The sequence below is a fragment of the Nicrophorus vespilloides genome, unplaced genomic scaffold (genome assembly GCF_001412225.1).
Source record: "Nicrophorus vespilloides isolate i.1.1-1 unplaced genomic scaffold, Nicve_v1.0, whole genome shotgun sequence".
Taxonomy (NCBI): Eukaryota; Metazoa; Arthropoda; class Insecta; order Coleoptera; family Silphidae; genus Nicrophorus; species Nicrophorus vespilloides.
In genome coordinates, this window is record NW_017096848.1 from 12,124 (window position 1) to 37,354 (window position 25,231).

Sequence of the window (25,231 nt, forward strand, 5' to 3'; positions counted from 1 at the left end):
TTTTATTTTTGACAACTAATCAAGTGACCTACACTATCCCTATTTAATGATTTGTCCATAGCCAATTCGATTTATTTTTTATATATGAAATTATTAATAAGTTCCGTATTCAAAAGTAAAAAAAAACAAGGATTGGAAACGAAGCGAAGAGATAGAGTGGATACAAAGCGGCGAATTATTTAATGTACATACAAAAATGAGAATTCAACGTATTAATATACCGTTTGTAATTAAAAAAGTTTCAGAGGAGATACGGAAATAATGGGATGCACGGAACGAAATGTCTTTGTAGCAAATGCAATAAATACGAAATTTGTTTTTTGAAATTAATTGGATTTCAAATACAAATTAGAATTTGCAACAGCAAATCAGATTCGAACCTTTGAAGCAATGCATTTATTTTACTATAGACTTTTGCTATGTGCATTTTTATTTTCTGTTTCGTTTTTTGCTATAATTATGTATGTTTAATTGATTTCAAATAAATTATTTAGATTTTCGTAATTAATTTGAGCGCGATTTAATTCCGGTTTACGATTTCGTAATTTCAATTTTTCTTTCTTTCTTTTTTCTTTTTTTTTTTTTTTTGGTACGGACTAAACTTTTTCAAGAGCGAATGCACGGTAATATGTGCAGCCTGCATAAACTTGCGAAAAGGAATTCATAGAAGTGGAGTGAGCGTGTGCGATGCATGAGAGAATATTGCGCACGTAAAAGTAAATTTCATTAAATATTTTACACGTGCGAAGTTTATGAACTTGCCCCTTACGCGTTTTCATCCGAATGGCAAAATTTTCACTATGGAATTGGAAAAGCGCAACTGGTTTTATGGGATCCGATGGAAGTGTTTCATCATCGTGAATAAAAAAAAAATAAAAATAAAACGAAACATAAAATAATGTTTATATCGTTCGTTTAGTCTCGAATTTATGATCTAATACTTTTTCAAGTTTGATCTATTTCCAATCTATTTTTGGCTCTTCAAAAACATCATTAACATTCTTCTAGTACGGTTTGAAAATTTCAAAACAAAGTAAATATTCATTGAGCAAAATTCTCTTACCAGATTTATCTTCTGATTGCTTACATTTCGCTGAATTTGTGTATGGAAATGTCTAATGCGGTTAGAACAAAATAAAACTAATTTGTTGTTGTAGCTACGTTATGAATGAATTTGGTTGTGCGGTTGGTAGTTTTCTAAGCAAGTTTCAGATATTTGGAATTAAACTGATTCTATCGAATTAAAGTTGTATTTGCCTGTGGACCTTTCCGGGTGGCGTGGCGCGCATGCAAATGAATGGAACGAAAACAATTTGATTCGGTTTTCAGAGGCGGCCGCCTCAATTATCCACGCAAATTAACTCTCGACGGACGAAACGACCACTAATTTGCGAATAAACAAGTTTCCGCATTTGAAATATAAATGAATTCCGTAATTGATTCGGAAAGGGAGCAAAACAAAGAGAGAGATAGAGAGAGAGAAAAAAGCACGTACAGCAAAATAAAACAGAAAAAAAAAGATAGTAAAGTGTGGGTGGCATAATGGAGATTTCGCGTTCGCTTTTTGGCTGGAATCGATCACGTGTGTAATGGGTTCTCATTGATGGGGATGATAAATGGCTTTGAGACTTCGATTGGGGGTGGCGGCTGCGGCTGCGGCGGCGGCGGTAATCCGTTGACGAAACGCGAACGCCAGGAAGGAATGCGTCTGCTGAAGAAGGTCCTGAGCTTGTCGAGGACCCTCGGGCGATCCGCAAGGAACGTAATCACGTTATCGTCGTCCTCTTCGAGTAGCGTCGTTTCTGAGAGGAAAGGCCTTCGCGCCATCGATTCGATTCCCTGAAGATGCGTCGAAGGCCATGAAGCCCTCGATACTTTGGGGTAATTAGGGCTAGAGGATTGTCTCCTCAGCAGCCCTTCGAGTATGGCTATCTCCTTGTCCAGAGCCTGTATCTCGCAACGGTACACCTTGTTCTGCACTTCCATCCTGTAGGCGATCTCGTGCGGATCGTCGATGCGGAGGCGCCGGGTGTTGCACTCGATCTTCAAACCCATGCTCTGCATCACCTGATCCTTATCCTCGCCGTCCTCGAACAGCACCGACTTCAGCTTGGGCACGAAGAGCAGCAGAAGCGTGATCGTCGTCGACGTCAAGATGCTGAAGGTCCTCGCGATGTACGACAGGAGGATGTAATCGGTAAGGAAGTGCGTGACGAAGACGACGAGAGACGCGAAGAAGGTGCTGTACACGCTGATCCCGATGTACTGCGAATCGTTCAGAGCATCCACTTTGATGCGGCGCGTCTCCCAAGCCGTGTAAACACCCATTGTCAGCAGGAACCCTTTGTAGACGCAAATCGCTATGAACCATCCGGTCGTATTGTTACACTTGCAGACCTCCACCTGCCGAACGTCGATAAAGAGCAAGAACCGAATTAGTCCAAAAAATACGCTTTTATATCTCACCCCCGCAGCCCAGAAACGGATATCGCAACAATGTAACTTTGATTACCCTATAAACTCTTCCTCTACAACAAATCACAGAATAAAAATAGTAGCATGTATCTAATATAACTAAATTAACATTCACAGATCATTTTAATTATCATTAAATTCTAAATTCGAATAAATTGATTATATTGCAATTAAAAATCAATGTAACTGAGCTAAATTATAAAGAAATACTTTTATACTAATATTGTAGAATTTAACTTTTAATTTGCTGAATTAAAATTTAGTTTTATTTTGAAATTTTCAAACCGCACGGATTGATCGAAGCCGCACTATGCGAGATATTCGCGGTTAAGTGAGGTTTCACTGTATATTTTAGCATACTTTGTATTCTTGACTGTTGGAAGAATCGTCAATAATAATTACATTTAATTATCAAGTATTAATTTTACACCAATATAATAGAGAATATAATATCGTTAAAATGTTGATTGCTTTGCAATTTTGAAATTAATTATTTATTTATATATAATGAAACTGAAACTTCAAAGTAAAATTATTAATTTCACATCAACAGCAGAGTAAATAATATCGTACATTGATGTCAAATTAATAGTTACTAGAAAAAAACAGTTTCATCAATGAATTCTGCATTTCAACGGAAATTAATTATCATAAAATCATTATAATATACATCCGAACATACACCAATTCATTACAGACTACAAAATGAAATTATATTTTTAAACATGCACTGAACAAACTAACAACTCTAGTACAATTAAGTGATAACGAACGGTATAATTCAGTTCATTTCATAATTTGAATGCAATTAATTGGAATTTCCATGTTATTTTTTTTCTCTAATAAATTATATTTGTGGACCGGCGAAAAATGCGGAAATCTCATTACTATATTTTGTTTTTAATCGAATTCTTTTTCCCCCTCACATTCACAAAGGCAATCTAATTATTTTTTAAGCGAAAGAGCGACGTTTCGCTCTAGAATCCTTTTAGCATTTATTTCTTCCTCTCTCTCTCTCTACAAGAATCGTATTTACAAATAGACGATGATCTGATCTCATTTTATTAAAATCAGTATTTATTTTTTTTTTTGAAAATTTAATTAATTTGTCAAAAAAAAATGATAGTTTCTACTGGAATCTGTATGAGAGCATTGTTTTATTGCAATTTCATTTTCGTGAGTACAAATCCGGTCCCTCGGGAAAATCCTACGGTTATCGATTCATATATTTTCATCTAAATCAAAAAGTAGACGTACGTTGGCAAATAATAAAACAAAAAATAATATTCGATTTCCGCTGCGATCGGTTTACCACGAAAAGTATACATGTAAATGTTCTCATGTTAAATCAATTTTTCGCCCGTTCTCTTTTCCTTTACTGCATATTGCATTTTTGTACATAAGCAATATCTAATATTTACTAGATTAGCGTTACTTGAATGACTTAATTATTGTTGTTTGTTTTTGTTTTGTACCTGAGGTTGATAAAGCACTGATCTATCATCGGAGCTGATCTGCATAGTGAGATTGTGGAGATGCCTCTGCATTGGATCCGTGTATACCCAAAGTGCGATGATCACTGCGTCGATGATCAGCAGGACGAAGATGAGCGAGATCAGCTGCTTGTCCTTGAGGAACTTGTCTCTGACGCTCGTGCTGTACGTGAAGATCCTTTGGATTCTGTAGGTCTTCGCGAAGATCGAACCAAAGGCCAAGGAGAAACCGGCGGAGAGCAGATACACCCTCATCTGATCATCAAAAAGAGCGTGTTAATTAAAAAGTTTCGAAATTACAGCTCGAACGCAAGCAATGCTGGGAATACGATAAACTCGTGTAATATGTAATTCCGCAAAATTTTGCATTGACTGCTCACCGTGCACAGCTTGGCGAAATGGGAAACTCGGAGGACGGTACGTATGTCGATGCCCAGGAGAATGACTGCAGCATAGACAAGTACGCATCCGGAAACGGCGATGTTATTCAGACGCGGACTAGATAGCTTGATGACTTTCTGCTCTCTGTAGCGGTAATTGAAGCACAGGAATAATATGCAAGCGAGGATTCCCATTCCCGATACGATGGAAACTAGGTAGAAGGCGGATTTCGGGATAGTCACCAGTTTGAATCGTAGCACCCTCTTGGCGATCGGTACCTTTCCCTCGCGCCATCTTATAGCATTGCAACCGTAGCACTTGAAGTCCAGCCGTCCATCGTCCACGTAATAAATGGCCACAGTCTTTGACACACCACCTTTAACATAATAATTTTAGCAAATTGAGTATCATATTAAACTTTCACATTTCATTAGTTCACTTGAATGTAGAAATTTTGGAATTTTAGCATTGTCGATAAACGAATTTCATTATTTCTTTTTTATATCAAAAAACAAACTCCAAACAAGTCGAAGTTAAACAGATTTGTTTCTGATGTTGTGCACATTTAGGAAGTTTCCTGCGATAATTATCTTTCTAACTTTCATAATTCAGTTAGCAGAGAATATCGCACCGTATTTCCCTAAAGTAAATTGAATATTTACTCAACAATAATGAATAGGTGTTATTCTTTAATTGTTAAGATGTTTTTGGACAGGAAGACTTCAGTATTTGACCAATAAAGACTTGTGACCAAATATGATATGTTGTTTCAGACGTATAATAATAACATTTCGATTAAATGCTAGTTGCAATTATGTTGTTATTGGATTGAAGAAGGAGATTAAAGCGAAACTGAATTCCGCCGATGATGATAAGTTTGGAGAATACTCGGAAGGCTTACCTTGGATCTGCGTAATTATCGAATTCCCAACGCGATCCGCTCCTCGAAATCGGACAGGTCCCTGGCGTGCAAAACAAATAGTGAAAGAAAAACGAAAACAAAGAAAAAATAAACAAGATGAAATGGAAACGAGAGATACACTCACCGAGACACCCATGAACCGCAGCTCCTGCATGTATCCAACCGCTTCGTCGATGAACTTGTCGTCGTCGTAGAAGAAATCGGTCAGATTGTAATCGTTCCTGGTGCTCACGGCCTTCATGGCCAGTGCCATGGCCCAGATTGCATCGTACGTTTGCCGAGCGTGCCTCGAGTGGAGAGACTTATTGAACGCATCGTCGAATTGCTTGTTGCTCTGCAGACATGAAGAAGATGAAGTGGAAAAAAAAATATGCCTCTAATTCAACCGGGGCCTTCTTACCAGGCCGGAGATTGCTACGCCGTTATCGGGGATCATGTTGTGATGCTCCAGAAAGATGACTCCTTCGGTGGCTTCCCTAAGGTGGCCGTGTCTGCAATCCTTTGTGTCCCGCCACCACGTCGCCTGCCGATCCTGCAGGATCCAAACGTAATCGATACCGAACATTTTCAATTTATATATCTGCAACATGGAAATAACCAGCTCACGTCTAAATCTCAACTCGATCTACTTTTCGCTGTGAGATTACATTACCTCACAGAATATCCTCGGAGCTATTTTCGCAGAAAAACTACCAACTATAATCCTTACATTCAATTCCTGAAACAACGAAAAATGTAATTGAATTCATTTATATTTGTCGTGTTCCATGATTGAAGTCAAAAATCGTCGAATCGTTTTACTGATGTTAACTGACAATATTTGACCATTCGAATTTAATTAATTTAAATATATTCAATTTACCTTCAAGGCCTTCAAACGTTCTTTGAAGTTGCTCAAAGAGAATGTGATAGATTTGGCGCACTGCACGTCCGATTTTTCCAAGTTGATGATGAGGTTGTTGATGGGAAAGAGGTAGATGTTCTCGCGTTGGCTGAACGTTGCCACCGTGTCCCACTTGTACTTCCTGATGAAAGCCGCCTTAGCGTCGTTGTGGGAGGAATCCGGTGCGACGGTTCGGAAGAACAGAGGAAATTTATTCCGATCGCTCAAGGAAGGCGACGTCGACCCAAAAGACACCTGAGATATGCAGTACTACTAGACCGTGTATATACACTGATTAAATTATCGTACTATACTTGTCAATGAAAGGAACTAAACTTTGTTAGAAGAGAAAAAAGGGAAATGCTGGAAAGCACTTAAATTTTAAATCTACTAAATTTTAATCTTTTGTTATTAATTTGTGGATTGTTTGATCGAACTGAACTTTGTAGCTGAGTAGAATGAATATGGAAGAAAGCGAAATTTTGCAAGGGGCATTAATGATGAAAAGAAGCTTTTGTTTCGACGAGATTTATGGATGATGCCGGTTTGGTTGTGCAAGAGTCGAGCGCCTGGAACACCCAGAATACGTTTAGGAGATTTAAATTAATTTACTTGCAGAATATTCCAGTACGGAACAATGTTTGCCAAACTTTCGGTGACGTTCGAGCAGCCACTTCCCAGCAGCATAATGATGATTTTCTTGGAGTAAAGAGCGTGAAAGAAGCGATCGATGCCAGCGCCCGGATCGCACTGAAACAATACAAGAAGTAAATCTTCTACTTCATCCATCCAATTCATCAAGACTATTTGTTTTTTCTTCTTCTTCTTCATCATCAATTTATCTTTAATCCACGCGCGTCCAGAGGATTGGTGCAGCATCGATCGATCAACGATTGGTAGTTTGTCAGATTGCGAAAGTACAAATTACAACGAAAAAAATAAATGGTAGGTAATTAAAAAAGTATTATTATCTCGCTCTGTCAATATTTGATGTGCGCCGGCACAATTAAGAGTCTCTGCCAACTAATGCGGCCCAATAAATTACGTGTTTGCGTACCTGGGTGTCGTTTATGAGCAGCTTAATCCTGTGTCCCGAGAGCAGATTCTTGCGGTTGATGTGGTCGACGGCCATTTGAGCTGCGAATACCTCGGCGAAGCCCTCATCTCTGATCCCATGTTTCGTCGTCATCTCGAACAGCCCCAGGACGTGCAGATCGGAGTCGTCCTCGCCACGAGCGCTCCTTCCACCCAACACGAACTCCCTGTACTTTTGCTTCTTAACATCCTCCAACATCTCCGAAGTTTCCTCCTCATCGAACAGATCGTAATCATCACCGTATTCGCTGCTGCTATCGTTGCCCCAGCTTTCGTTAGCGCCTATCGTTAAATGCGACTTCTTCGACGAATTCTTGTCCTGCAGATTGAGGATGACCGTGAGCACGGCGACGGACACGAGGAAGGCGCGGACGTGCCTTGCGAACAGCCACATCCTAATGAATTTTGTAGGAATCGCGCCGCGTTTGCAGAAAAGCCTGGAAAAGTCCTTTCGAAGTATGGTGGGATGAATAAAACCTCTCAAGAAGTCCTCCAGTGCGCGTGAGACGCAAATCGCTAAGGGCCTTACATTCTGCAACAGCGACTCAGCTTTTTTCCCTTCTCCTTTTTGTTCTTCGCTGCCCACTTTACGCGATCCTCGAACCGGCGCCCATTGTTACAATTATCGCCTTTAATATTCCTCGAATTCAGCACAATATAATTAACAATATTTAAGCCATTATAAACGCACTTTGTTCTCCTTCACTTCGTGTACTTGTGAACCTCAACAAAGATCTTATATTTTACATATCTTGAAATTATCTCAATTATCATCATCAGAACATGAATGGCCTTTACTTACAACAATAATTATTAAATAAAACTATTCATACACAAATAATAAACTGAGATGCAGGTGAACCTTGTATCATAATTTTGCATAAAACTAAATTTAAATTCACTTTTAAATACACCAGCCAGCCATATTCTGCCATCTATGTGTGAAATACCAAAACTTAACTTTACTTAAATCTTTTCATTTCTATAATTAAAGATCTTGCTGCTAAATCTATAAAAGTATTTCCCTATTTGGAAGCGTAGTTCATCAAGAAGAATCTTATAGATTTTCTGAATCTGAAATAATTTGTCATTTCAAGTATTTACATATAATATAATAGAAGGATTGGAATCTAATAAATATTATGTGAATTTCTATAATCTATTTATTGTCACTAACATTCACAAATTCGTTTGATTCTCAAATGAAACTTTAGAGTTTAATCTTATTCAGATTTGACATTACCTGCAATCTACCGGTAGCATTTACAGGTAACTTCAGGTAACCCAGGTAACGATGACCGAAACAAAGAAAAACGTAGCGTCTACCATAGATTGCCATAGAACAAGAGTACGTTGAGTGATAAACTTTTTCCAATCATGAATTGGGATGACGATATCGATTTCATGGCTAACAAAAAGGTTGTATACGTTCATTAATTACGATTCAATGATGTTGATTACGTCTGTATGTGTGTGTGTATCTTGTGTGTTTAGAGCGCTGCAAAGCAGGGTAGGAGGGCCGGTGTCGAGAGCGAGGATTCTCAGAAGTCGACTAGGCTTCCCTTGAAGGCTGGAAAATGGGCTGATGAAGGGAACAAGTCTGGAAGGAAAAACTCGACTAATCTGATTGAACAGGAGAGGTTCCAAGACAACAGAGCCATTGATTCTGATAACGATGATATACCTATCATACCGGATATTGACGAATTCCAAGATGACATTGGCAGCTTGCAAGAAGTTAAACAACCAATGTTATTATTGTACTGCACTTGTTATGTGGATTGAATGAACTGGTGGTGTTTCTTTTTTGTTTTCTAGGGTTCTGGTAAATAAGGCTACTTACAAGGAGTTGGACAAGGAGCTTGTGAGTCTGCAGAGTGGTGAAAATATTGCTAACCTAGGCAACATCAATTTATCATTCTTAACAAACAAGCTGTACCCTGAGAAGGATGTCAAAGAGGTGGATGAGTTGTGGAGCATGGACGCTCTGTTTGAGCATCTGATCAATTACAATAAATAATGTTCATTGTAACGATGTTAGCATGTCTTCTTGTATTACATACACCTGCAGGGTCTTCTCGGTGGTGTGCGATCGCCGATGAACGGCGAGGGCCCCCGATTGCGAGTAATTGTTACCGCATATTTCGCACTGGTAGGGCTTCTCTCCCGTGTGCACCCGGGTGTGTGCCTTCAGGCGGTGGGCATCGATGAAGGCTTTTTCGCAAATACCGCACACGTGATTGCGTTGCCCGTTGTGAGACCGCATGTGCACGTTCAGGTGGCTCGAGGTGCTGTACTTCTTCAGGCAGACCTTGCACTCGTATGGTTTTTCCCCCGAGTGGCTCCTCATGTGAGCGTTGAGATCACCGGAGCGGGCACAGCTCTTGCCGCAGATGTTGCAGACGTAGGGCTTGACCCCGGTGTGCGTCCTCGAATGCAATTTCAGCTGGTTCCTCTGGGTGAAACGTTTGTCGCACTCGGTGCAGCCGTACGGCATGTTCCCCGTGTGCTTTCTCATATGCACAGTGACATAGTGGCTCTAAAACGCACGCAAATTAGTTGGATTTCGGATCGCAGACAAACGCGAGACCTGTGTGAACGTCTTCCCGCAGATTTTGCAGAGATACGGACGCTCCCCGCTATGGATCCTCATGTGCTTCTTCAGCACGAACGAGTGCGTGAACCCTTTATCGCATATCTTGCAGATGTGTTTCCTCTCCCCGCTGTGCGTCACCATGTGACTGCGGAGCCCATTCGGATCCGCGAATTTCTTGCTGCAGATATTGCATGAGATCGGTTTCTCGCCTGTATGGATCCTCATGTGCACGGCGAGAACGTTGCTCTCGTAGAAGCTCTTCCCGCAGATCATACAGAGGTGCGTCTTCTCCCCCTTGTGTTTCCTCACGTGCCTTTTCAAGCTCCCCGATTCCGAAAATTGCTTCTCGCATATATCGCACTGAAACGGTTTGTTCTTCATGTGGATACGGATATGTCGCTTCAGCGCCTTAAGAGCTGCAAAGATCATAATCATAAAGAACAATCCCATTCAACTATTTAAATAACATCACCAGCAAAATTCTTCTTGCAAATAGAACAAGTCATANNCTTCATCATCCACTTCTTTCTTTTTAGCAGTATCCTCTTGCTTCTGCTCCTCCAACACTTCAGCCACTTCCATCTCAACAATAGGCTCCTCCTCATAAACACCAGGTTCCTGCACAGTCTCCAGCTCATGCAGCAAATTGTCATTCACCATCTCATTGACCATAAAATTATCTGTCTTTAGATATTCAGACAAACTCAACTCTATATCTTCATACTTTGTACTGAAACATTGCCCCAGAAACTCATGCGACTTCAAGCAAAGCTGCTTAAACTCGTACAGTTTAGTCAGTTCATTCCTGCAGTCCACACAAATGAATCTCGGGTACCTGTCAGGACCATCAATCTGGAAAAGAAACAATAACAAATTACCAAACAAAATCAATTAATTGTTTTTTTTTTCATCTAGACATGATCACCATTATCGACGTGCAATAACTGAAAATATCTGATGTATTGTCTTCGAATATGGAGACCATTGCCTCCTTTTCCATAAGGCAAGCCCTGCACGCCTTGTCGATATTCAAAATTGGCAGGGATTCCATTTGAACGTTCACAATTTCAAATCGCACGCTAAAAATAAACGCACTTGTTATTTATATACAGACGCGCACCTATAAATAAATTGTTTTGTTTTTCATCCTCGTCCGTCCGTCCGGACCGAAGTCAGCTGACATTACAAAACCGATCGATATCAATGAAATGTATACACATCTTGTGTAATTCCTATAAGCAAAGCTTTGCAAGATTTAACATAATTTAAAAAAAAAGAGAGAAATTTGTATTTAGCAAATCTTTATTTAAAAAAAAAACGCATTTTCTTTCAAAATTTTAAACATCTTATAAGAATATTTTTAATAAATAACAACATTTTGTGCATAGATAATCAAATCCAACTGCAGAATCAACAGAAAATACTAGTGTTTCTAAATCAGTATACTTATTATAACATTTCTAGGTTTTGTTAGGCAACCAATCGCACGCAACAGGAAACGAATTACGCAGGAATTTCAAATTCGCGAAGGCCGTTCGGCCACGATAATAAGAATATTTTTGCTTTTAGAAAGCCAAAGACTATTATCGAAAGGCATTCCTTGATCGATCATTTCCATTGATTTTACGTGTAAAACGCGCACGAATCGGCCCCGTCTTTCGGTTTTATTAAGCCAGAAATAACATCTCCAATTGCGTTCTTTTCCTTGTATGCATGCAGTCAACTCAAGGTTTTCCGAATCGATTAAAAAGATCTTTCCTCGTGCATACCAAAAAAAAATATGCCGTTTTTAAATTGACAAGGTCGTGGCTGGCCTTTTCTTCTCCTTCTGGTCGCCTCCAACGACAACCCAAAAAAATAAAACTTACTCGTTCTTCGCTGCTACAACTAATTAATTTTGAATTTTATTCAAATCAATATTTTATCATCATTATTTCCATAATCAATGGAAAAGAAAGTCGTTATATAACAAGAATGCTCAATTTTGAAAACCATCTCCGTTTGATTAGATAATTACTGAATGGATCCTCGTAATTCTGCAATAATTTGCATCTACGGTAAACCTTTCACTTGAATTTCAAAATGACATTTATTTATGTTTCAATCACTTTTCATGAATTATTTTACGTTTTCCTATTGGATCATTTTTGTGTAAATAAAGCACACTTATTGTATTTCTTTACGAATCAAAAATCGTCTTAAAATTGATCATATCCTTTTATATGTTATCAAGAAGCAGAAAAAAAAACTATTTGTTTTTTTCTATAATAAGGATCTTATATGAATGAATAAATGAATATTAATTGAATGCATTTAGATATTTCCAATGATCAAGTTTACTTTCAACTTGATGTTAAAGACTTCTTCACTTTTTTTTTGGTATTAATTAAGTTTTTTTTTTGTTCAGAGCTTATGGAAATGAATTTGTAATTAAAACAGGAATCTTATATAAATATATCATGTTTCTCCTCGTAGATTATGGAAATGAACATGAATAGATTTATCTAATTCTATTATCAAGTATTAAAAGCGAGCATCGATTAGAAACGTTTTATTTAGAAATAATTTGACGTAATTTTTTTGCAAAAAAAAAGTAAAAAGTGTTTGTTATCTAATAGATTAGAGCTGATATTTGATGGTGGATTCAAATGGATTTACGGCTTTTCCTCCTAAAGAGAAACCTTTCGGATGGATGAGGCAATCGCTCGGAGGCTTCTTGCAGATGGAAATTATCGAAAGGAGAAAAAAAGCATGGAAGGAACAACAACAACAATAAAAAACAACGCGGATCGTTGGTAAGAGGAATATGGGAATATCTTTGGGTAATATATTGACTTTTTCGTTTCCTTGACCTAGTGGAGTGTGTTCTAAAGAAAGTGGCCACCACTCGGGAGGTGCGAGTGTGTGTGTATGCATGTGTGTGTGGTGTTGTCGAGAAGTAGAGACGAGGAAAGTGCAGAGACCGTCAGTGATTGTCCGCTGCCCTGTCCAGCAGTAGTAACTCGCGAAGAGATATGGCGGTGTTACTGAAGAAACACTGCTCCAAAGCGGTATTGACCGTAGTCGCTCTGATTGCCATCAGTGAGTATTGAACAAATAACATTTAAACATCATGATCAAGAGGCATTGATTAATTTGATAAGTTGCGGATCGAGATGGAGTGACGAGAAAGTAAGATTCGAAGGAAGATGTAAATAAATAATGAAATAAAAAGCGAAAACGGTAGAAAAGGCCACGTACGTACGCGAGTTCGCCCAGATCGGAACGGTAATTTACGGTGCGAAAACTTTCACGAACGCAGAAACACTTTTGCTCTCTCTGTCTGCTTCATCCAAAAAAAGAAGAGAAGAAAAGAAAAAGAAAAAAAAACAACAAACAAAATCGGTAGATAAATAAATGAAGGAGTCGAGGAAAACGTAGAGTTGCGTAATCCGCGAAAAGAACACGCGTTCCCGACGTAAGTGTGCATATTGATTTCCTTCGGATCGATTTGCGGAATCGCAAGGTTGCAAACCAGTTCTCCGGCTACAAAAATTTGTTTGATTTACATTCCTAAATGTCATGCCGCAAAATAATAATTTTGCCAACAATTCATCGAACATATCCAATATCGAACGCATCCAATTGAATTATTTTCTTACTTCTTCAATACATTGATTCAATACCTTCTTTTCCATGCTTCTCGAGCTCTCCGCTCCATCCTCGGCTCCGTATTAGCATCCTTTTGACTTTCTACTGTAACCTCGTTTTAAAACTGTTCTTGGAATTTATATGTATTAAAAAAAAATACATATAAATTTAAAAAGAAAGAAAGAAAAAAAACTAATGAAATTAAACGCTTTGCTAATAGAAATAGGTAAAAATCAAGGTCTCAAACTGGTGCGGTGCAATTAAGAAGTTTCGTTTATAATAATGAGTCGATGGTAATCGTAATGGAGCCAACGGTGATTAGTTTCGAGCTGTTTTCGGATAGGAAAGACGAGTGTAGAAAGTGCGGATCGCGAAAATCGCATTTCTCGAGACTTCTTTCTTTTATTTCTTTGAGAACCATAAGGTATCACGTTATGTGTATGCGTAAACAATCCAATATTTCACAAATCACGAAGAGAAAATAAATGATGTTTGCATCCGAAAGATGCAAATTTACAATTCATTTATTTCCGCGAAAACATTCAACGCGTTTGAAAAAAAAAAAACTTAATTTTTACTTATAAATTATTGCTTTCTCTCCTAGTCACTTTTTATTATTATTATTTTTTTTTTAGATATAACTCTCACATTATCTAATAGACTTTATGTAATGTTATTTCAAGTTTTTTATCCTTGCTTCTATAGTTGAAATTCCTATATTTTGTTTTACCATTTTTACTTTGTATTCTATCATTTGATTTTAAAGTATGTTAAAATATGTATGCACGTACATCGTTTTTAGCAAACTACGAAAATCAGCTTAATTATCAAGTGTAAACTGTGATCGAAAATGATTTTATTGTATTTTGTGAAAATTACGCAAGTCAACTAGAAAATTCATTATCTTAATTAAAATTACGACTCTAAACGTGTATTTTATCATATTTAAGTTTCAAAATTAATACAAATAAATGTTAATTCTTGAAAAAGCAGAATCCTTAGGTTTTAGTGTGTTTATCAAAAACTAGGAAAGTCATCATATACGTAAATTAGAGGTAAAAGTGTTAGGATTAATGTGAATATAAAATCATATTTGTCACTCATTTAATAAAATCTCAAATTTTCACCAAAAATATTTTAATAATTGGAAAAGCAATCTCGCCAGAGCTGTTTTTTTTTTGCAAATTAGCTTAATTATTCAATATTTTAATGAAAGATAAGTCTTTTGTGTATATTTTATTCATTAAAGACATATCTGCCACTATAATAATTTGCCAATAAGACAAATCTTAAGTTTTGCAACAAAAAAATCTATTTTATTCAATTTCTCGCAAATCACAAAACTCAACTCAATTATCAAATACGTTAGTAAAAGCTAAGAATATAGTGAACAAAATGCATATAAAAACATATTTGTGACATGAAAGATTTTCATGTAATGAATGCTCAAAAATTTAATAAAATAATTTGATCGTCAAAAAAGTCTCTTTAGATTTTATTGAATTTCTCGCAAACTATGAGACTCAACTTAATTATCAAATTTGTCAATCAAAGTTAAGATTGTAAAGAATGAAATGAACGTAGAAATATTATGGTCAGTATCAAAGTTTTCTTGAAATCAGTTCTCAAAAATTTTAAAAAATAATTAAATTTTATAGACGTATTTTATTGAGTTTCGTATGAAGCGAACACGTATTTACGCGAATAATTTGTGAACAAACATGGACATTCATGAAAGTGAATATGCAAATCAAAGTTGAACGCATTATAAATTATGCTTCAGTAATGTGACAATTGTGTAATTAGTAGTTATGTTTTTAATTTGAATTTATAAACGGTATTACTTTTAGTAATTGATGGAGAGAATTGAAGTGTTGAATTTGTTTTTCAGCGCACGCACAACAGACGAATACAAGGGCATCCGCGGCGAAGAAGGAAGATGTGGAATTCACGTGTCCGACGGAGGTGGGAAACGGCAACTTCGCCGACCCGGCGACCTGCAAACGCTTCTACCAGGTAGATCGAGAAATTTGTTATTGTAAGCAGGAAATTGATGAATTATTCTTTTGCAGTGCGTCGACGGATACCCGTACATGAACCGGTGTCCTTCCGGCCTCTACTTCGATGACATCAGCAAATACTGCACGTTTAAGGACGAGGCGCGGTGCGGCCCAATTGCCTCAAGTAATCATTTGCTTTTTCTTCATCTTCATAATTTTCCTTTTATTTATTTGATTTTATTGCAAATTTAGCACCGGCCCCAAGCACAGAACCTCCAGTTGATTTGGCCACAAAATGCAACACGGCAGAGTGCGAATTACCTTACTGCTTCTGCTCAAAGGATGGTACTTTGATCCCAGGAGGTTTAGACCCCGAAGATGTGAGTAGCAAAACTATAACATCCTCTGCAGCAAGATATTAATAAATTATTTGTTAATTTGCAGACTCCCCAAATGATTCTGTTGACTTTCGATGGCGCAGTGAACTTGAACAACTACGATCATTACCGTAAAGTCTTCAGCAAGAACCGCCAGAACCCTAACGGCTGCGACATCAAGGGAACGTTCTTCATCTCTCACGAGTACAGCAACTACAACATGATCCAGCAATTGGCCAGCGACGGACACGAAATCGGCACAGAAACAATTTCGTAAGAACAAGACGTTTTCAATAGTTTCGTTTTATAGTAAATTAACATTGCTCGTTGCAGTTTGCAGCAAGGACTTCAAGATAAGGGGTACGAGGAATGGGTTGGCGAGATGATCGGTATGAGGGAGATCCTCAAACATTTCTCCAACATCTCGAAGAGCGAGGTTGTAGGTATGAGGGCGCCTTTCCTGAAGCCCGGACGCAACACACAATACAAGGTATATTTCTCGTGGATTCTACTGAACAAGAATTGTTTCATCAATTTGGTGTTCTTTATAGGTTTTGGAAGATTTCGGTTATATCTACGACAGCTCCATCGGAGCTCCTCCTTCGCCAGTTCCCATTTGGCCCTACACTCTCGACTACAAGATTCCTCACGAGTGCAAGGCTGGATCGTGCCCCACGAAGACTTTCCCCGGTACGTCTTTGTTTGTTAACTTTCGCATTCCGGTACACTTCCTCAACAAATAAACTTTCAAAGTGCACGCAGAAGGAAGGTCGATCAAGGCCAATACTTCCATATCTTATATTAGCAAATTCAGAAATTATAGAGAACAATAATGAAAATAATCAAAGTACTTGGAAAAAGAGAATACACTTCAAAACCGAATGGTTTGTGTTGTGGTTATTTACATAATGCACGAAACTTGTGCATGTAAAGCGTCGAGACTTTCTCGTTTCTATCGTTTTAAAAAAATGTAAAGCATTACTGAATGACGCAAAAGACTAATTAAAAAATATGTGTTGCATCAGGTGTGTGGGAAGTACCATTAAACGCCCATTACGTGGAAGACTACGAGGGAGGTCATTGCCCGTACTTGGACCAATGCGTTTTGCACAATCACGACGCCCAGGAGGTGTTCGAATGGCTGCAGGAGGATTTCAGCAGGTACTACGAGCAGAACAAAGCACCATACATGATGCCATTCCACACGAATTGGTTCTCTATCAAAGAGTTGGAGCAAGGTCTGCACAAATTCTTGGATTGGACCTCAACGCTGTAAGTTCTCATTCCAAAAAAAATCCGTTTTCCATTATACAAAAATTCAATAATTTGCAGTCCCGACGTGTGGTTCGTGACCATGACACAAGCCCTCACCTGGATGACGGATCCGAAGTCTCTGAAGCAGGTCAACAGCATCGAGGCGTGGAACTGCGTCAAGAAGAAGGAGAACATTCCTCCACCTAGTTGCAACAACAGCAACAAGTGCGCGCTCAGTTACAAGAACCCCAACATGAACTTCACGGACACCAGGTACCTGGAGACCTGCGCCGAATGCCCGAATCAGTACCCGTGGCTCGGGGACGCCGGAGGCAGCGGCATCCCGGGCAAGGACAATTATGTTCCTGATAACGTTAGGAAATAACTTTAAACAAAAACAAAACAAAAAAAACGCCTAAATAATAATTATAAAGAGAATTGAAATTAATTTGCTCAAATAATGATAACTGTTGTTATTTGTTATATATTATGTTGGTCTCATTTATCGAGTGACGAATTTGTTAAATTGTTTTTTTTACAGACTTAATAAAAATTACAATTACTTAAAAAAAAATACACGATTTCTCTATGATATCTTTCGTCGATTACAATTGGTTGCGAATTGGCCATTATGAAATATTCAACCAATCAAAAAAGTCGAAACGAAGCAAATGGACGACGGCACGCAAAAAAACTTTAAACTTTTAGTACGCCCCTCTTTCTTATTGGATATTGGAAATGCACAAGTAGTAAATATGTATATCATTCTATATGTTCCCCAACTGACTTATTAATAACTTAATATAGTTTTAAAAAAGTTTATTAATATTGCTGATCAATAGCTAAGCGGTACTACTATAGTACTCTATATATGTTAATATGGTGGCCTATGTACACCGTCTTATTACCTAAAAAGCATTCGGAAAAAATTACTTTCATCAAAATCGCTGTTAATCAAGTGTAATTGATAAATAACATTATTTATTTGTACAACATAATAACACACTAGCTTTATTCAATTAACAGAATCTTAACGGATTGGGATCCATGGCTCAAAGATCTCTGAATACTTCTTGCGCTCTAAAAACAAACAAACATCCAATTAACTGTTGATCAGATCACGCTTGCAAGACTGCTCTTACCAAAGTCAGGGAAATCCTCTGGATGCAATTGAATATAATGACGGAATACTGCATCCCTTTCGGCGTTTTGCTGGTTGCGCAGATTTCCAAAGTACTGTCCTAATGCTCCTCCGATCACTGCGTAGGCTGCATGCCTGTGTACACCTTTCGGGAGAAGAACGTTTGTTGTGAACGTGAATTATATAATAACATGAGAAAACATACCGCTCAAGATGGGGCGTTTGGTGCTGTAGTGTCCGATTATAGATCCAATAAGACACAGTGATCCGGCCGCCAAGAAGCCATAATACTTGTTCAAGAAGGGCTCTTCCCTGCTGAGGTCAGGGGTTAAAATCTCCAAGGGATTCGCTGAAAGCCTCGGACCAGTCGCCATGATTGCCTGCTTTTTGACAGCTGTCACTGGATGTCATCCGAATACGGTTCAGTGATATTTGTTGCGGAACGCCAACATGAAGCGAGTTTTATACACTAAAATTTATTTATGAAAATTTTGAAAAAAATCTTGCAAATACTTTGAATGGTTCATTGAATCTTAAATCGAAATTTAAATATATTGAATACTATTTGTGAATTGATCATTTTCTTATTGGTAATTATGATTGGAAAGGAAAAGCTAACATACTGCCACCTGCGGGATCGAAGAAAACAAAGATGACAACAAGAAGATACTTCATTTTAAATTAACGAATTCGAACAGATCCTTTCCATCAAAGTTGCTGCAGTTGCATTTATATCAAATTCCAAGTAATATTTTCGAGCCATTGTCTTCAGCGTATAGTGAAATCATAACCAGGTAAGATATTTGTAAAATAAGTCTTCATTTGCAATGAATAATCAATTTTAGTTTTGGAGGGAAATCGCTTCTTGAAGTTTGGTTAAACAAATCTACAAGCAATAATTTTTACTTAAATACTAATACTAAATAAATGCTTTATTTGTTTATATGAGGTAATATTAATTGATGCTAATGCTAATTTATTTATATTTTTTTCAAATTTGTAATATTGTAATGGTTTAGTTTCAGGATGGAAACAGAAAACAATAAGGTCACAATTGAAATTTTGGTGGACAGCAGGAAATCGCAGGACTGCACGAACGAGCACGGTGATTTCACGAACGGTATTAGACATGAGGAGTATCAGTATTTGGATCACATCAAGCGTATATTGGATGTTGGAGTTCAACGTGGAGATCGCACCGGTGTGGGCACCTACGGTATTTTCGGGGCGCAGATGCGCTACTCGTTGCGGGACAACATATTTCCATTGCTGACGACGAAGCGAGTCTTCTGGAAGGGCGTCGTGGAGGAGCTGCTGTGGTTCATCAGGGGAAGCACGAACGCTAAGGAATTGCAGGACAGGAAGATTCACATTTGGGATGCAAACAGCACCAGGGATTTCTTGGATTCGGTCGGGTTGAATTCGAGGGAGGAAGGTGACTTGGGTCCAATTTATGGATTCCAATGGAGGCATTACGGTGCCAAGTACGAAGGGATGCACGCCGATTACACCAACAAGGGTATTGATCAACTGCACAACGTGATCCAGACGATCAAGAATAGACCAAACGATAGGAGGATCATAATGTGCGCTTGGAATCCAATCGACATTCCGCAGATGGCTTTACCGCCTTGTCATTGTCTCGTCCAATTTTACGTTGCTAACGGAGAGTTGAGCTGCCTGCTTTACCAGAGATCCGCGGATATGGGACTCGGAGTTCCGTTCAACATCGCCAGTTACGCTTTACTTACCTACATGATGGCACACATCACCGGGCTTAAAGTAAACTTTTTGCAAAAAATCGACGTTTCTTTTACTAACTTTTTGCTCTTTGTTTCTACAGCCTGGTGAGTTTATTCATACCTTGGGCGATAGTCACGTCTACATGAACCACAAGGAGGCGCTTCAGGAGCAGCTGGAGAGGACACCAAGACCGTTCCCAAAACTGCACATCAAACGCACAGTCACGAGCATCGATGACTTCAAATTCGATGATTTTGAGCTAAGCGGTTACAATCCCTATCCGAAGATCAGTATGCCCATGGCAGTCTGAATATTAAGATTTTTATACCTTTCGCGTACTTATTACTTCGCATCAGTACTTAACAAACAAAAAAAGTGTAGTCCTGTCTTATATGTTTGAAATTCCCTGTCTAGATTTATTTTCTTTTATATAAATATAATATTTTTACATTAACTAGGTTCTTCAAAATCAAATATATTTAATTTATTAAAATAATACCTAGATTTCAAATTCCTGGATAATTTCTAGTTTTTACAGTTGTTGGAGGACAAAAGTTAAGCAACGTCGGCTAAGGAAATTCGGTGAATTTGTTTTTTTTGTGAGTTTAAATTTGAATATTACAATGCTAATATTTCGTTTAAGCTTAAAATGTTAAGTTTAATTATGAAAATAAGTGTGGTTTAGGAGAAATTAATAGTTTGTTATAAATATTTAAAATTATAATTGGCTTTATGAAACTACCAATAATGAATAAGAATGTTGAGCTTGTTGAGGTTTATTTGATATTTCGCGTTGTTGGTAGCGCCGAAATCAATTGTTCCATAGTGACAGAAAGGTCAAACAGTTAACCTGCATTTTAATGTCGTCTAACTGTCAAAACATTTTCTCTCCAATTGGAAAATGTACCAGAATACGTGCGGGGCAGCGGCGACTGCGGGTGGCTGTGTAGAAACGGACAAGGACTGCCACAGTCTCATTTCCAAAGAACCCGTCGTGCCAGCAGTCGAACATGACTACAGCGGCTTCGACATCGTTAAGGCTACTCAGGTGAGACAGAGACTCTATCAAGCAACGAAAGATAAATTTGCTACCTCCGTGAGTTTTAGTATGGTGCCTTTGCCAGAGTTAAAGACCTGGTTGAGGCTGGGTACAATGTGAACCAGAGGGACAGCGAGACAGTCACTCTGCTGCACTGGGCTTCAATTAACAACCGAAAAGATATTATGAGATACTTCATTGATAAGGGAGCTGAGGTGGATGCAATTGGAGGAGAGTTGAATGCAACACCATTGCATTGGGCTACCAGACAGGGACATCTTGATGCAGCTGTGTTGCTGATGAATTCTGGTGCTGATCCCACACTCAGAGATGCTGAGGGTTGTTCCTGCATACATTTGGCATCACAGTTCGGGCACACCGCTCTCGTTGCGTACTTCGTGGCGCGAGGGGTCAGCCCTGATCTCGTGGACAGAGGCGGGATGACGCCTCTGATGTGGTCCTGCTGGAAGGTTTGCAGCTTGGATCCTACCCGGGTTCTACTGACTTTGGGCGCCAACACGAGCTTGGCCGACTCAAATCAAGGCAACACGGCCCTGCATTGGGCTATTTTAGCTAGAAACACTATAGCAATATCCACATTAGTATTACAGGTAAAATTGCGTTATCGTAATTGCCCGAAGGAAACGATTTAGAGTTTGTTGTTTCTTTTTGCAGGCACAAGCTAGTTTAAATATACCAAATCATCGCGGGGATACTCCACTGTCAATGTTGCAAACGAATTTAGGGGCCGTCTGGGTGGGACCGAAGGTGGCCGAGAAAGTTAGGGAGAATATGAGCACGTTGCGATCAAGAAATATATTTTTTAGGATAGCAAAAGACAAGGTATATCCAAATACAATTAGAACATGAAGCAGTATGATAAACTGGTATTTTTGTGTTTTGCAGCGTGTGAAATGGTGGTGCATGGTCGGCACACCGTTTCTGACGTTCTACGTGGCTGGTTTAATATTAGGATCAAGTTTGTTGTTTTTAATTAAGATATTCCTGTTTCTCTGCTTGTACATTGTGCTGAATTCGGCTGGACAAATTCTGTTCGACGACAGGTTGATGGCCATCCTTCCGCTTAGCATTTACGTATCCACGAAAATCTGGATGTACTTTACATGGTTCATCTACATCATGCCGAATACGAGCATCCTTATTAACCTGGTGTTCCTCTCCACTTCGGGCCTCCTCTGGTACTGCTTCCTGAAGTCGTGGAAAGGCGATGCAGGGACGATAAACGCAACTCAGGATGTCAGGTTCAGAGTAAGATTGAATATTTGAATATGTTTAAAGGCGCTTCGACTTATTTTTATATTCTTTCAGACTATAATTGAATTGGCCGAACGTGGTACCGGAGGTTTCGAACCGTCTCTCTTCTGTTCGACGTGTCTTGTCCGCAGACCGCTGCGATCCAAACATTGCTCAGTGTGCAACAAATGCGTGGCAAGGTTCGATCATCACTGTCCGTGGGTTGCGAATTGCATCGGTAAGTACAAAAAAAAATATATACGCAAAGCAAAATATTAAATTAACTCTTCGATTCTATTGAAATGCTTCTGCAGGTGCTAAAAATCACAAGCATTTCATCGGATTCTTAGCGTGTCTGGTCATCATGTGCGGGCAAATGTTGATCGGCACAGCCAAGTATTGGCAGAGTGAGACCGAGTGCATCATCGATAGGAATGAGAGCTACGCAACCGTCGCAATGGCAATAGCAAGATGCGATCCTTGGGTCGCCTTCATCGCAGCTAATGCTCTCCTCCATTTTGCCTGGGTCTCCATGTTACTCGTCTGTCAGATCTACCAGGTATCCGCGAACGAAAGTACAACATTCTGAACTCTCTTATTAATGTGTTTCAATTATTTTCTGTTTAGATTTCTTGTTTGGGGATGACGGCCAACGAGAGGATGAACCGCTGCAGATACAACCACTTCATCACGAACAATGGGAAGAGCCCGTTCTCCAAAGGTCCTCTGATGAACGTTGCAGAGTTTTTCGAATGCACGTGCTGCGGTCTCATGAAGCCGCAGATGAAAGACTGGATGACGAGCTTCGACCTGGAGAAGAATATCGAGCATCAGCCGTTGCTCAGGCACAAAGACAATTATCAATACGTCTAAATAAAATGAACATCCAAATTTAAAAACAAAAGAAATAATACATGTGTGTATAGCTTATGTCATCAAGAACAAAAAGAGATGGATGGATAGTGAAGAGACGAACGGACAAAGATGAACACATTCCAACATTGATTTTTTTTCTTATAAATGTGGATTTTTAAAACGATAATTTTAAACTCGCGCGCGCCTCTTTACCCTTTTTCGCCTACACACCTCCACCTCCGCAAATGTTACCTATTATATATTAAAAAAAAAATAATAATAATATTGAGAGAGATACAAGAATAATCTAGTCAACGTACTTACGTTTTATTTTTTAATTATAACTTTTTTTTTTAATTTTCCGATTTGTTTTTCTTTTTTAAATCTTATAAATAAATGTGTGTAATGTATATTGAAAATTCCCCAAGCTTTTTCTATCGCTGTTTCTAAGTTCTCTTTTCTGTTTTGAAATTCGATTATTTTCTGTACGAGATAATCTCGAAAACGCTCAACAAGAATAATAATGAATGTTCTCAGTAAATCGCTGGCTTCAATAATAAATAAATATATAAAATTAAATTAAAAACGTTTAAATATGATGAGAATTCTGGAGTTACAAATAAATACACACGCACACTCCAAGCATTTACACATCTATGTAGATTTATTTTCTTTTAATCTTGAAATGTACAGTACAAAAATTACTTATGCACACACGTAGAATAGTTTATAGTATTTCTGTTTCGTTTTCAAACTTCTTTGACAAAATAATAAACTAATTCAATTATGGGCTACGAATCTAATGTTAGACTTTAAACATTTATCAATCAAATCAAGAGAAAAACAATAATTTGTATCATTTTGATTATTATCATATTATATGTATATATAAGAGGAATGATGCACACACCGAAACGAGAGAGAGAACAATAGTTATGAATCCTTTAAACTGTATATATATATAATAAATTAAGTGGAACGTAATTACAAATTAAAAAAAAATAGGTTCGCTCAAAAAATAATACAATTTCCGCTTGTTTGTTGTTAGTTAAGTGTTTTTTTTTCTCTTGTTAAATTTCTCCGATCTTTCTCCTGGTGCACTGCGGACTAGAAGATCAACGTGCCTTCACTGTTATTTCTTATTTTGCAATGCATTAGCGAGCCAATCCATCGCTTGGTCCAAACCCTCACCCTTGGTGGCCGAGGTTTTGAATATCTGGAAGGTCCGATTCTTGAGCGCCTCCAGGCCTAAAGCCTGATGCACTTCCGCCACAGTCATGCATCCAGCCATATCCTGCTTATTGGCTAATACCACTAAAATAGCATCCGTCAGCTCTTCCTCCTGCAAATATAACAAATCATTCTATAAAATGTAGAAATAGAAAATGGTTTAAATTCTCACCCGCAGCATATGGAAAAGTTCATCTTTTGAAATACCTATCCTCTCCTTGTCTGCTGAATCCACTACATATATTATGGCATCCGTATTGCTATAGTAACACCGCCAGTAAGGTCTGTAATGATAAAAGAGGAAATTGAAGAGAAACAATTGATTAATGTTTATGTCGAACTCACCTGATGCTCGTTTGTCCACCCAGATCCCAGACTTGGAATTTAAGGTTTTTGTATTGGACCTGCTCAACGTTGAAGCCGATCGTTGGTATCGTCGTCACGACTTCGCCCACCTGCAGCCTGTACAGGATGGTCGTCTTTCCAGCGCCGTCCAACCCCAAAATCAGTATCCTCATCTCCCTCGCGCCTAGCAACCCCCTGAAGTAACTCCACAACCCACCTGCAAAACAAACATAACCTATTGACCCACCGCCAAAGAAATTTCTCTCGCTCAACACTTACCCATTTTTTTTTAGCTCGTTTCTTCACGCTGTAATCTACACTATAGCCGTTACCATCAATTCTTCATTGTTTTCATTTACTTCACATTCATTCGGTTTCACATCAATCCTGACGTGTACACAGAAGTCACGCAAATTAAACGTCAAAGAAGGTGTATTTGTTTGATGCCAACCGAACATATATTATCACCAAACCTTTTTCTCTACACAAATTCTACTAATTGCTAGCACAACTCTAGC

At 38.4% G+C, this 25,231-nt stretch overlaps 7 protein-coding genes and 1 pseudogene across 11 annotated transcripts; 4 read left to right on the forward strand and 4 right to left on the reverse strand.

Moving 5' to 3' along the window:
* Positions 1-470: 470 nt before the first annotated feature.
* On the reverse strand, positions 471-7,762 carry LOC108558306 (gamma-aminobutyric acid type B receptor subunit 2). 3 transcript variants are annotated; one of them, XM_017915183.1, is made up of 10 exons: positions 7,212-7,762; positions 6,767-6,904; positions 6,134-6,409; positions 5,924-5,989; positions 5,672-5,851; positions 5,396-5,605; positions 5,251-5,311; positions 4,349-4,725; positions 3,951-4,223; positions 471-2,403 (listed from the first exon to the last, which is right to left on the reverse strand). In XM_017915183.1, the coding sequence occupies exons 1-10, from the start codon at positions 7,641-7,643 to the stop codon at positions 1,579-1,581; spliced, it is 2,838 nt and encodes a 945-aa protein (XP_017770672.1). In that variant the 5' UTR covers positions 7,644-7,762; the 3' UTR covers positions 471-1,578. The 3 variants fall into 3 exon arrangements, with proteins under 3 accessions (XP_017770672.1, XP_017770671.1, XP_017770673.1); XM_017915182.1 differs by having other exon boundaries at positions 5,251-5,605; XM_017915184.1 differs by lacking the exon at positions 6,767-6,904 and having other exon boundaries at positions 5,251-5,605.
* Positions 7,763-8,422: 660 nt separating this feature from the next.
* On the forward strand, positions 8,423-9,350 carry LOC108558308 (intraflagellar transport protein 43 homolog). The gene is made up of 3 exons (XM_017915185.1): positions 8,423-8,668; positions 8,744-9,000; positions 9,068-9,350. The coding sequence occupies exons 1-3, from the start codon at positions 8,627-8,629 to the stop codon at positions 9,267-9,269; spliced, it is 501 nt and encodes a 166-aa protein (XP_017770674.1). The 5' UTR covers positions 8,423-8,626; the 3' UTR covers positions 9,270-9,350.
* On the reverse strand, positions 9,253-11,014 carry LOC108558309 (annotated as a pseudogene).
* Positions 11,015-12,745: 1,731 nt separating this feature from the next.
* LOC108558303 lies at positions 12,746-17,532 on the forward strand. Its single transcript, XM_017915177.1, has 9 exons — positions 12,746-12,926; positions 15,367-15,491; positions 15,548-15,659; positions 15,728-15,855; positions 15,920-16,125; positions 16,186-16,342; positions 16,404-16,542; positions 16,878-17,124; positions 17,185-17,532. The coding sequence occupies exons 1-9, from the start codon at positions 12,860-12,862 to the stop codon at positions 17,489-17,491; spliced, it is 1,488 nt and encodes a 495-aa protein (XP_017770666.1). The 5' UTR covers positions 12,746-12,859; the 3' UTR covers positions 17,492-17,532.
* A 538-nt stretch (positions 17,533-18,070) lies between these two features.
* On the reverse strand, positions 18,071-18,686 carry LOC108558305 (NADH dehydrogenase [ubiquinone] 1 subunit C2). Its single transcript, XM_017915181.1, has 3 exons — positions 18,453-18,686; positions 18,249-18,392; positions 18,071-18,186 (listed from the first exon to the last, which is right to left on the reverse strand). Exons 1-3 carry the CDS (start codon positions 18,619-18,621, stop codon positions 18,137-18,139), a joined length of 363 nt encoding a protein of 120 aa, XP_017770670.1. The 5' UTR covers positions 18,622-18,686; the 3' UTR covers positions 18,071-18,136.
* Positions 18,687-18,793: 107 nt separating this feature from the next.
* On the forward strand, positions 18,794-20,444 carry LOC108558304 (thymidylate synthase). 3 transcript variants are annotated; one of them, XM_017915178.1, is made up of 4 exons: positions 18,794-19,041; positions 19,093-19,196; positions 19,267-20,029; positions 20,091-20,444. In XM_017915178.1, the coding sequence occupies exons 2-4, from the start codon at positions 19,192-19,194 to the stop codon at positions 20,298-20,300; spliced, it is 978 nt and encodes a 325-aa protein (XP_017770667.1). In that variant the 5' UTR covers positions 18,794-19,041; positions 19,093-19,191; the 3' UTR covers positions 20,301-20,444. The 3 variants fall into 3 exon arrangements, with proteins under 3 accessions (XP_017770667.1, XP_017770668.1, XP_017770669.1); XM_017915179.1 differs by lacking the exon at positions 19,093-19,196; XM_017915180.1 differs by lacking the exon at positions 19,093-19,196 and having other exon boundaries at positions 19,273-20,029.
* Positions 20,445-20,822: 378 nt separating this feature from the next.
* LOC108558301 (palmitoyltransferase Hip14) lies at positions 20,823-23,475 on the forward strand. Its single transcript, XM_017915174.1, has 7 exons — positions 20,823-21,038; positions 21,098-21,640; positions 21,705-21,872; positions 21,936-22,298; positions 22,359-22,521; positions 22,598-22,842; positions 22,911-23,475. The coding sequence occupies exons 1-7, from the start codon at positions 20,892-20,894 to the stop codon at positions 23,154-23,156; spliced, it is 1,875 nt and encodes a 624-aa protein (XP_017770663.1). The 5' UTR covers positions 20,823-20,891; the 3' UTR covers positions 23,157-23,475.
* Positions 23,476-23,732: 257 nt separating this feature from the next.
* On the reverse strand, positions 23,733-25,225 carry LOC108558302 (ADP-ribosylation factor-like protein 1). The gene is made up of 4 exons (XM_017915175.1): positions 24,993-25,225; positions 24,714-24,930; positions 24,541-24,652; positions 23,733-24,480 (listed from the first exon to the last, which is right to left on the reverse strand). Exons 1-4 carry the CDS (start codon positions 24,994-24,996, stop codon positions 24,271-24,273), a joined length of 543 nt encoding a protein of 180 aa, XP_017770664.1. The 5' UTR covers positions 24,997-25,225; the 3' UTR covers positions 23,733-24,270.
* Positions 25,226-25,231: the final 6 nt, after the last annotated feature.

What these genes read in the sequence shown, in the direction of transcription:
- LOC108558306 (XM_017915182.1), bottom strand. Translation starts at nt 7,643, where the DNA reads ATGTGGCTGTTCGCAAGGCACGTCCGCGCCTTCCTCGTGTCCGTCGCC. An exon ending in TGCTCATAAACGACACCCAG is followed by an intron (nt 6,905 to 7,211) that starts GTACGCAAACAC and finishes GTATTGTTTCAG; the next exon opens with TGCGATCCGGGCGCTGGCAT. An exon ending in GCGTAGCAATCTCCGGCCTG is followed by an intron (nt 5,606 to 5,671) that starts GTAAGAAGGCCC and finishes TCATGTCTGCAG; the next exon opens with AGCAACAAGCAATTCGACGA.
- LOC108558308 (XM_017915185.1), top strand. Translation starts at nt 8,627, where the DNA reads ATGAATTGGGATGACGATATCGATTTCATGGCTAACAAAAAG. An exon ending in ATTTCATGGCTAACAAAAAG is followed by an intron (nt 8,669 to 8,743) that starts GTTGTATACGTT and finishes TTGTGTGTTTAG; the next exon opens with AGCGCTGCAAAGCAGGGTAG. An exon ending in CAAGAAGTTAAACAACCAAT is followed by an intron (nt 9,001 to 9,067) that starts GTTATTATTGTA and finishes TTTGTTTTCTAG; the next exon opens with GGTTCTGGTAAATAAGGCTA.
- LOC108558303 (XM_017915177.1), top strand. Translation starts at nt 12,860, where the DNA reads ATGGCGGTGTTACTGAAGAAACACTGCTCCAAAGCGGTATTGACCGTA. An exon ending in GTGCGGCCCAATTGCCTCAA is followed by an intron (nt 15,660 to 15,727) that starts GTAATCATTTGC and finishes TTGCAAATTTAG; the next exon opens with CACCGGCCCCAAGCACAGAA. An exon ending in CCCCACGAAGACTTTCCCCG is followed by an intron (nt 16,543 to 16,877) that starts GTACGTCTTTGT and finishes GTGTTGCATCAG; the next exon opens with GTGTGTGGGAAGTACCATTA.
- LOC108558305 (XM_017915181.1), bottom strand. Translation starts at nt 18,621, where the DNA reads ATGGCGACTGGTCCGAGGCTTTCAGCGAATCCCTTGGAGATTTTAACC. An exon ending in CAAACGCCCCATCTTGAGCG is followed by an intron (nt 18,393 to 18,452) that starts GTATGTTTTCTC and finishes TTCTCCCGAAAG; the next exon opens with GTGTACACAGGCATGCAGCC. An exon ending in AGAGGATTTCCCTGACTTTG is followed by an intron (nt 18,187 to 18,248) that starts GTAAGAGCAGTC and finishes GTTTGTTTTTAG; the next exon opens with AGCGCAAGAAGTATTCAGAG.
- LOC108558304 (XM_017915178.1), top strand. An exon ending in CACACATCACCGGGCTTAAA is followed by an intron (nt 20,030 to 20,090) that starts GTAAACTTTTTG and finishes TTGTTTCTACAG; the next exon opens with CCTGGTGAGTTTATTCATAC.
- LOC108558301 (XM_017915174.1), top strand. Translation starts at nt 20,892, where the DNA reads ATGTACCAGAATACGTGCGGGGCAGCGGCGACTGCGGGTGGCTGTGTA. An exon ending in TATCCACATTAGTATTACAG is followed by an intron (nt 21,641 to 21,704) that starts GTAAAATTGCGT and finishes TTCTTTTTGCAG; the next exon opens with GCACAAGCTAGTTTAAATAT. An exon ending in TTAGGATAGCAAAAGACAAG is followed by an intron (nt 21,873 to 21,935) that starts GTATATCCAAAT and finishes TGTGTTTTGCAG; the next exon opens with CGTGTGAAATGGTGGTGCAT.
- LOC108558302 (XM_017915175.1), bottom strand. An exon ending in GGTGGACAAACGAGCATCAG is followed by an intron (nt 24,653 to 24,713) that starts GTGAGTTCGACA and finishes TTATCATTACAG; the next exon opens with ACCTTACTGGCGGTGTTACT. An exon ending in AACTTTTCCATATGCTGCGG is followed by an intron (nt 24,481 to 24,540) that starts GTGAGAATTTAA and finishes TTATATTTGCAG; the next exon opens with GAGGAAGAGCTGACGGATGC.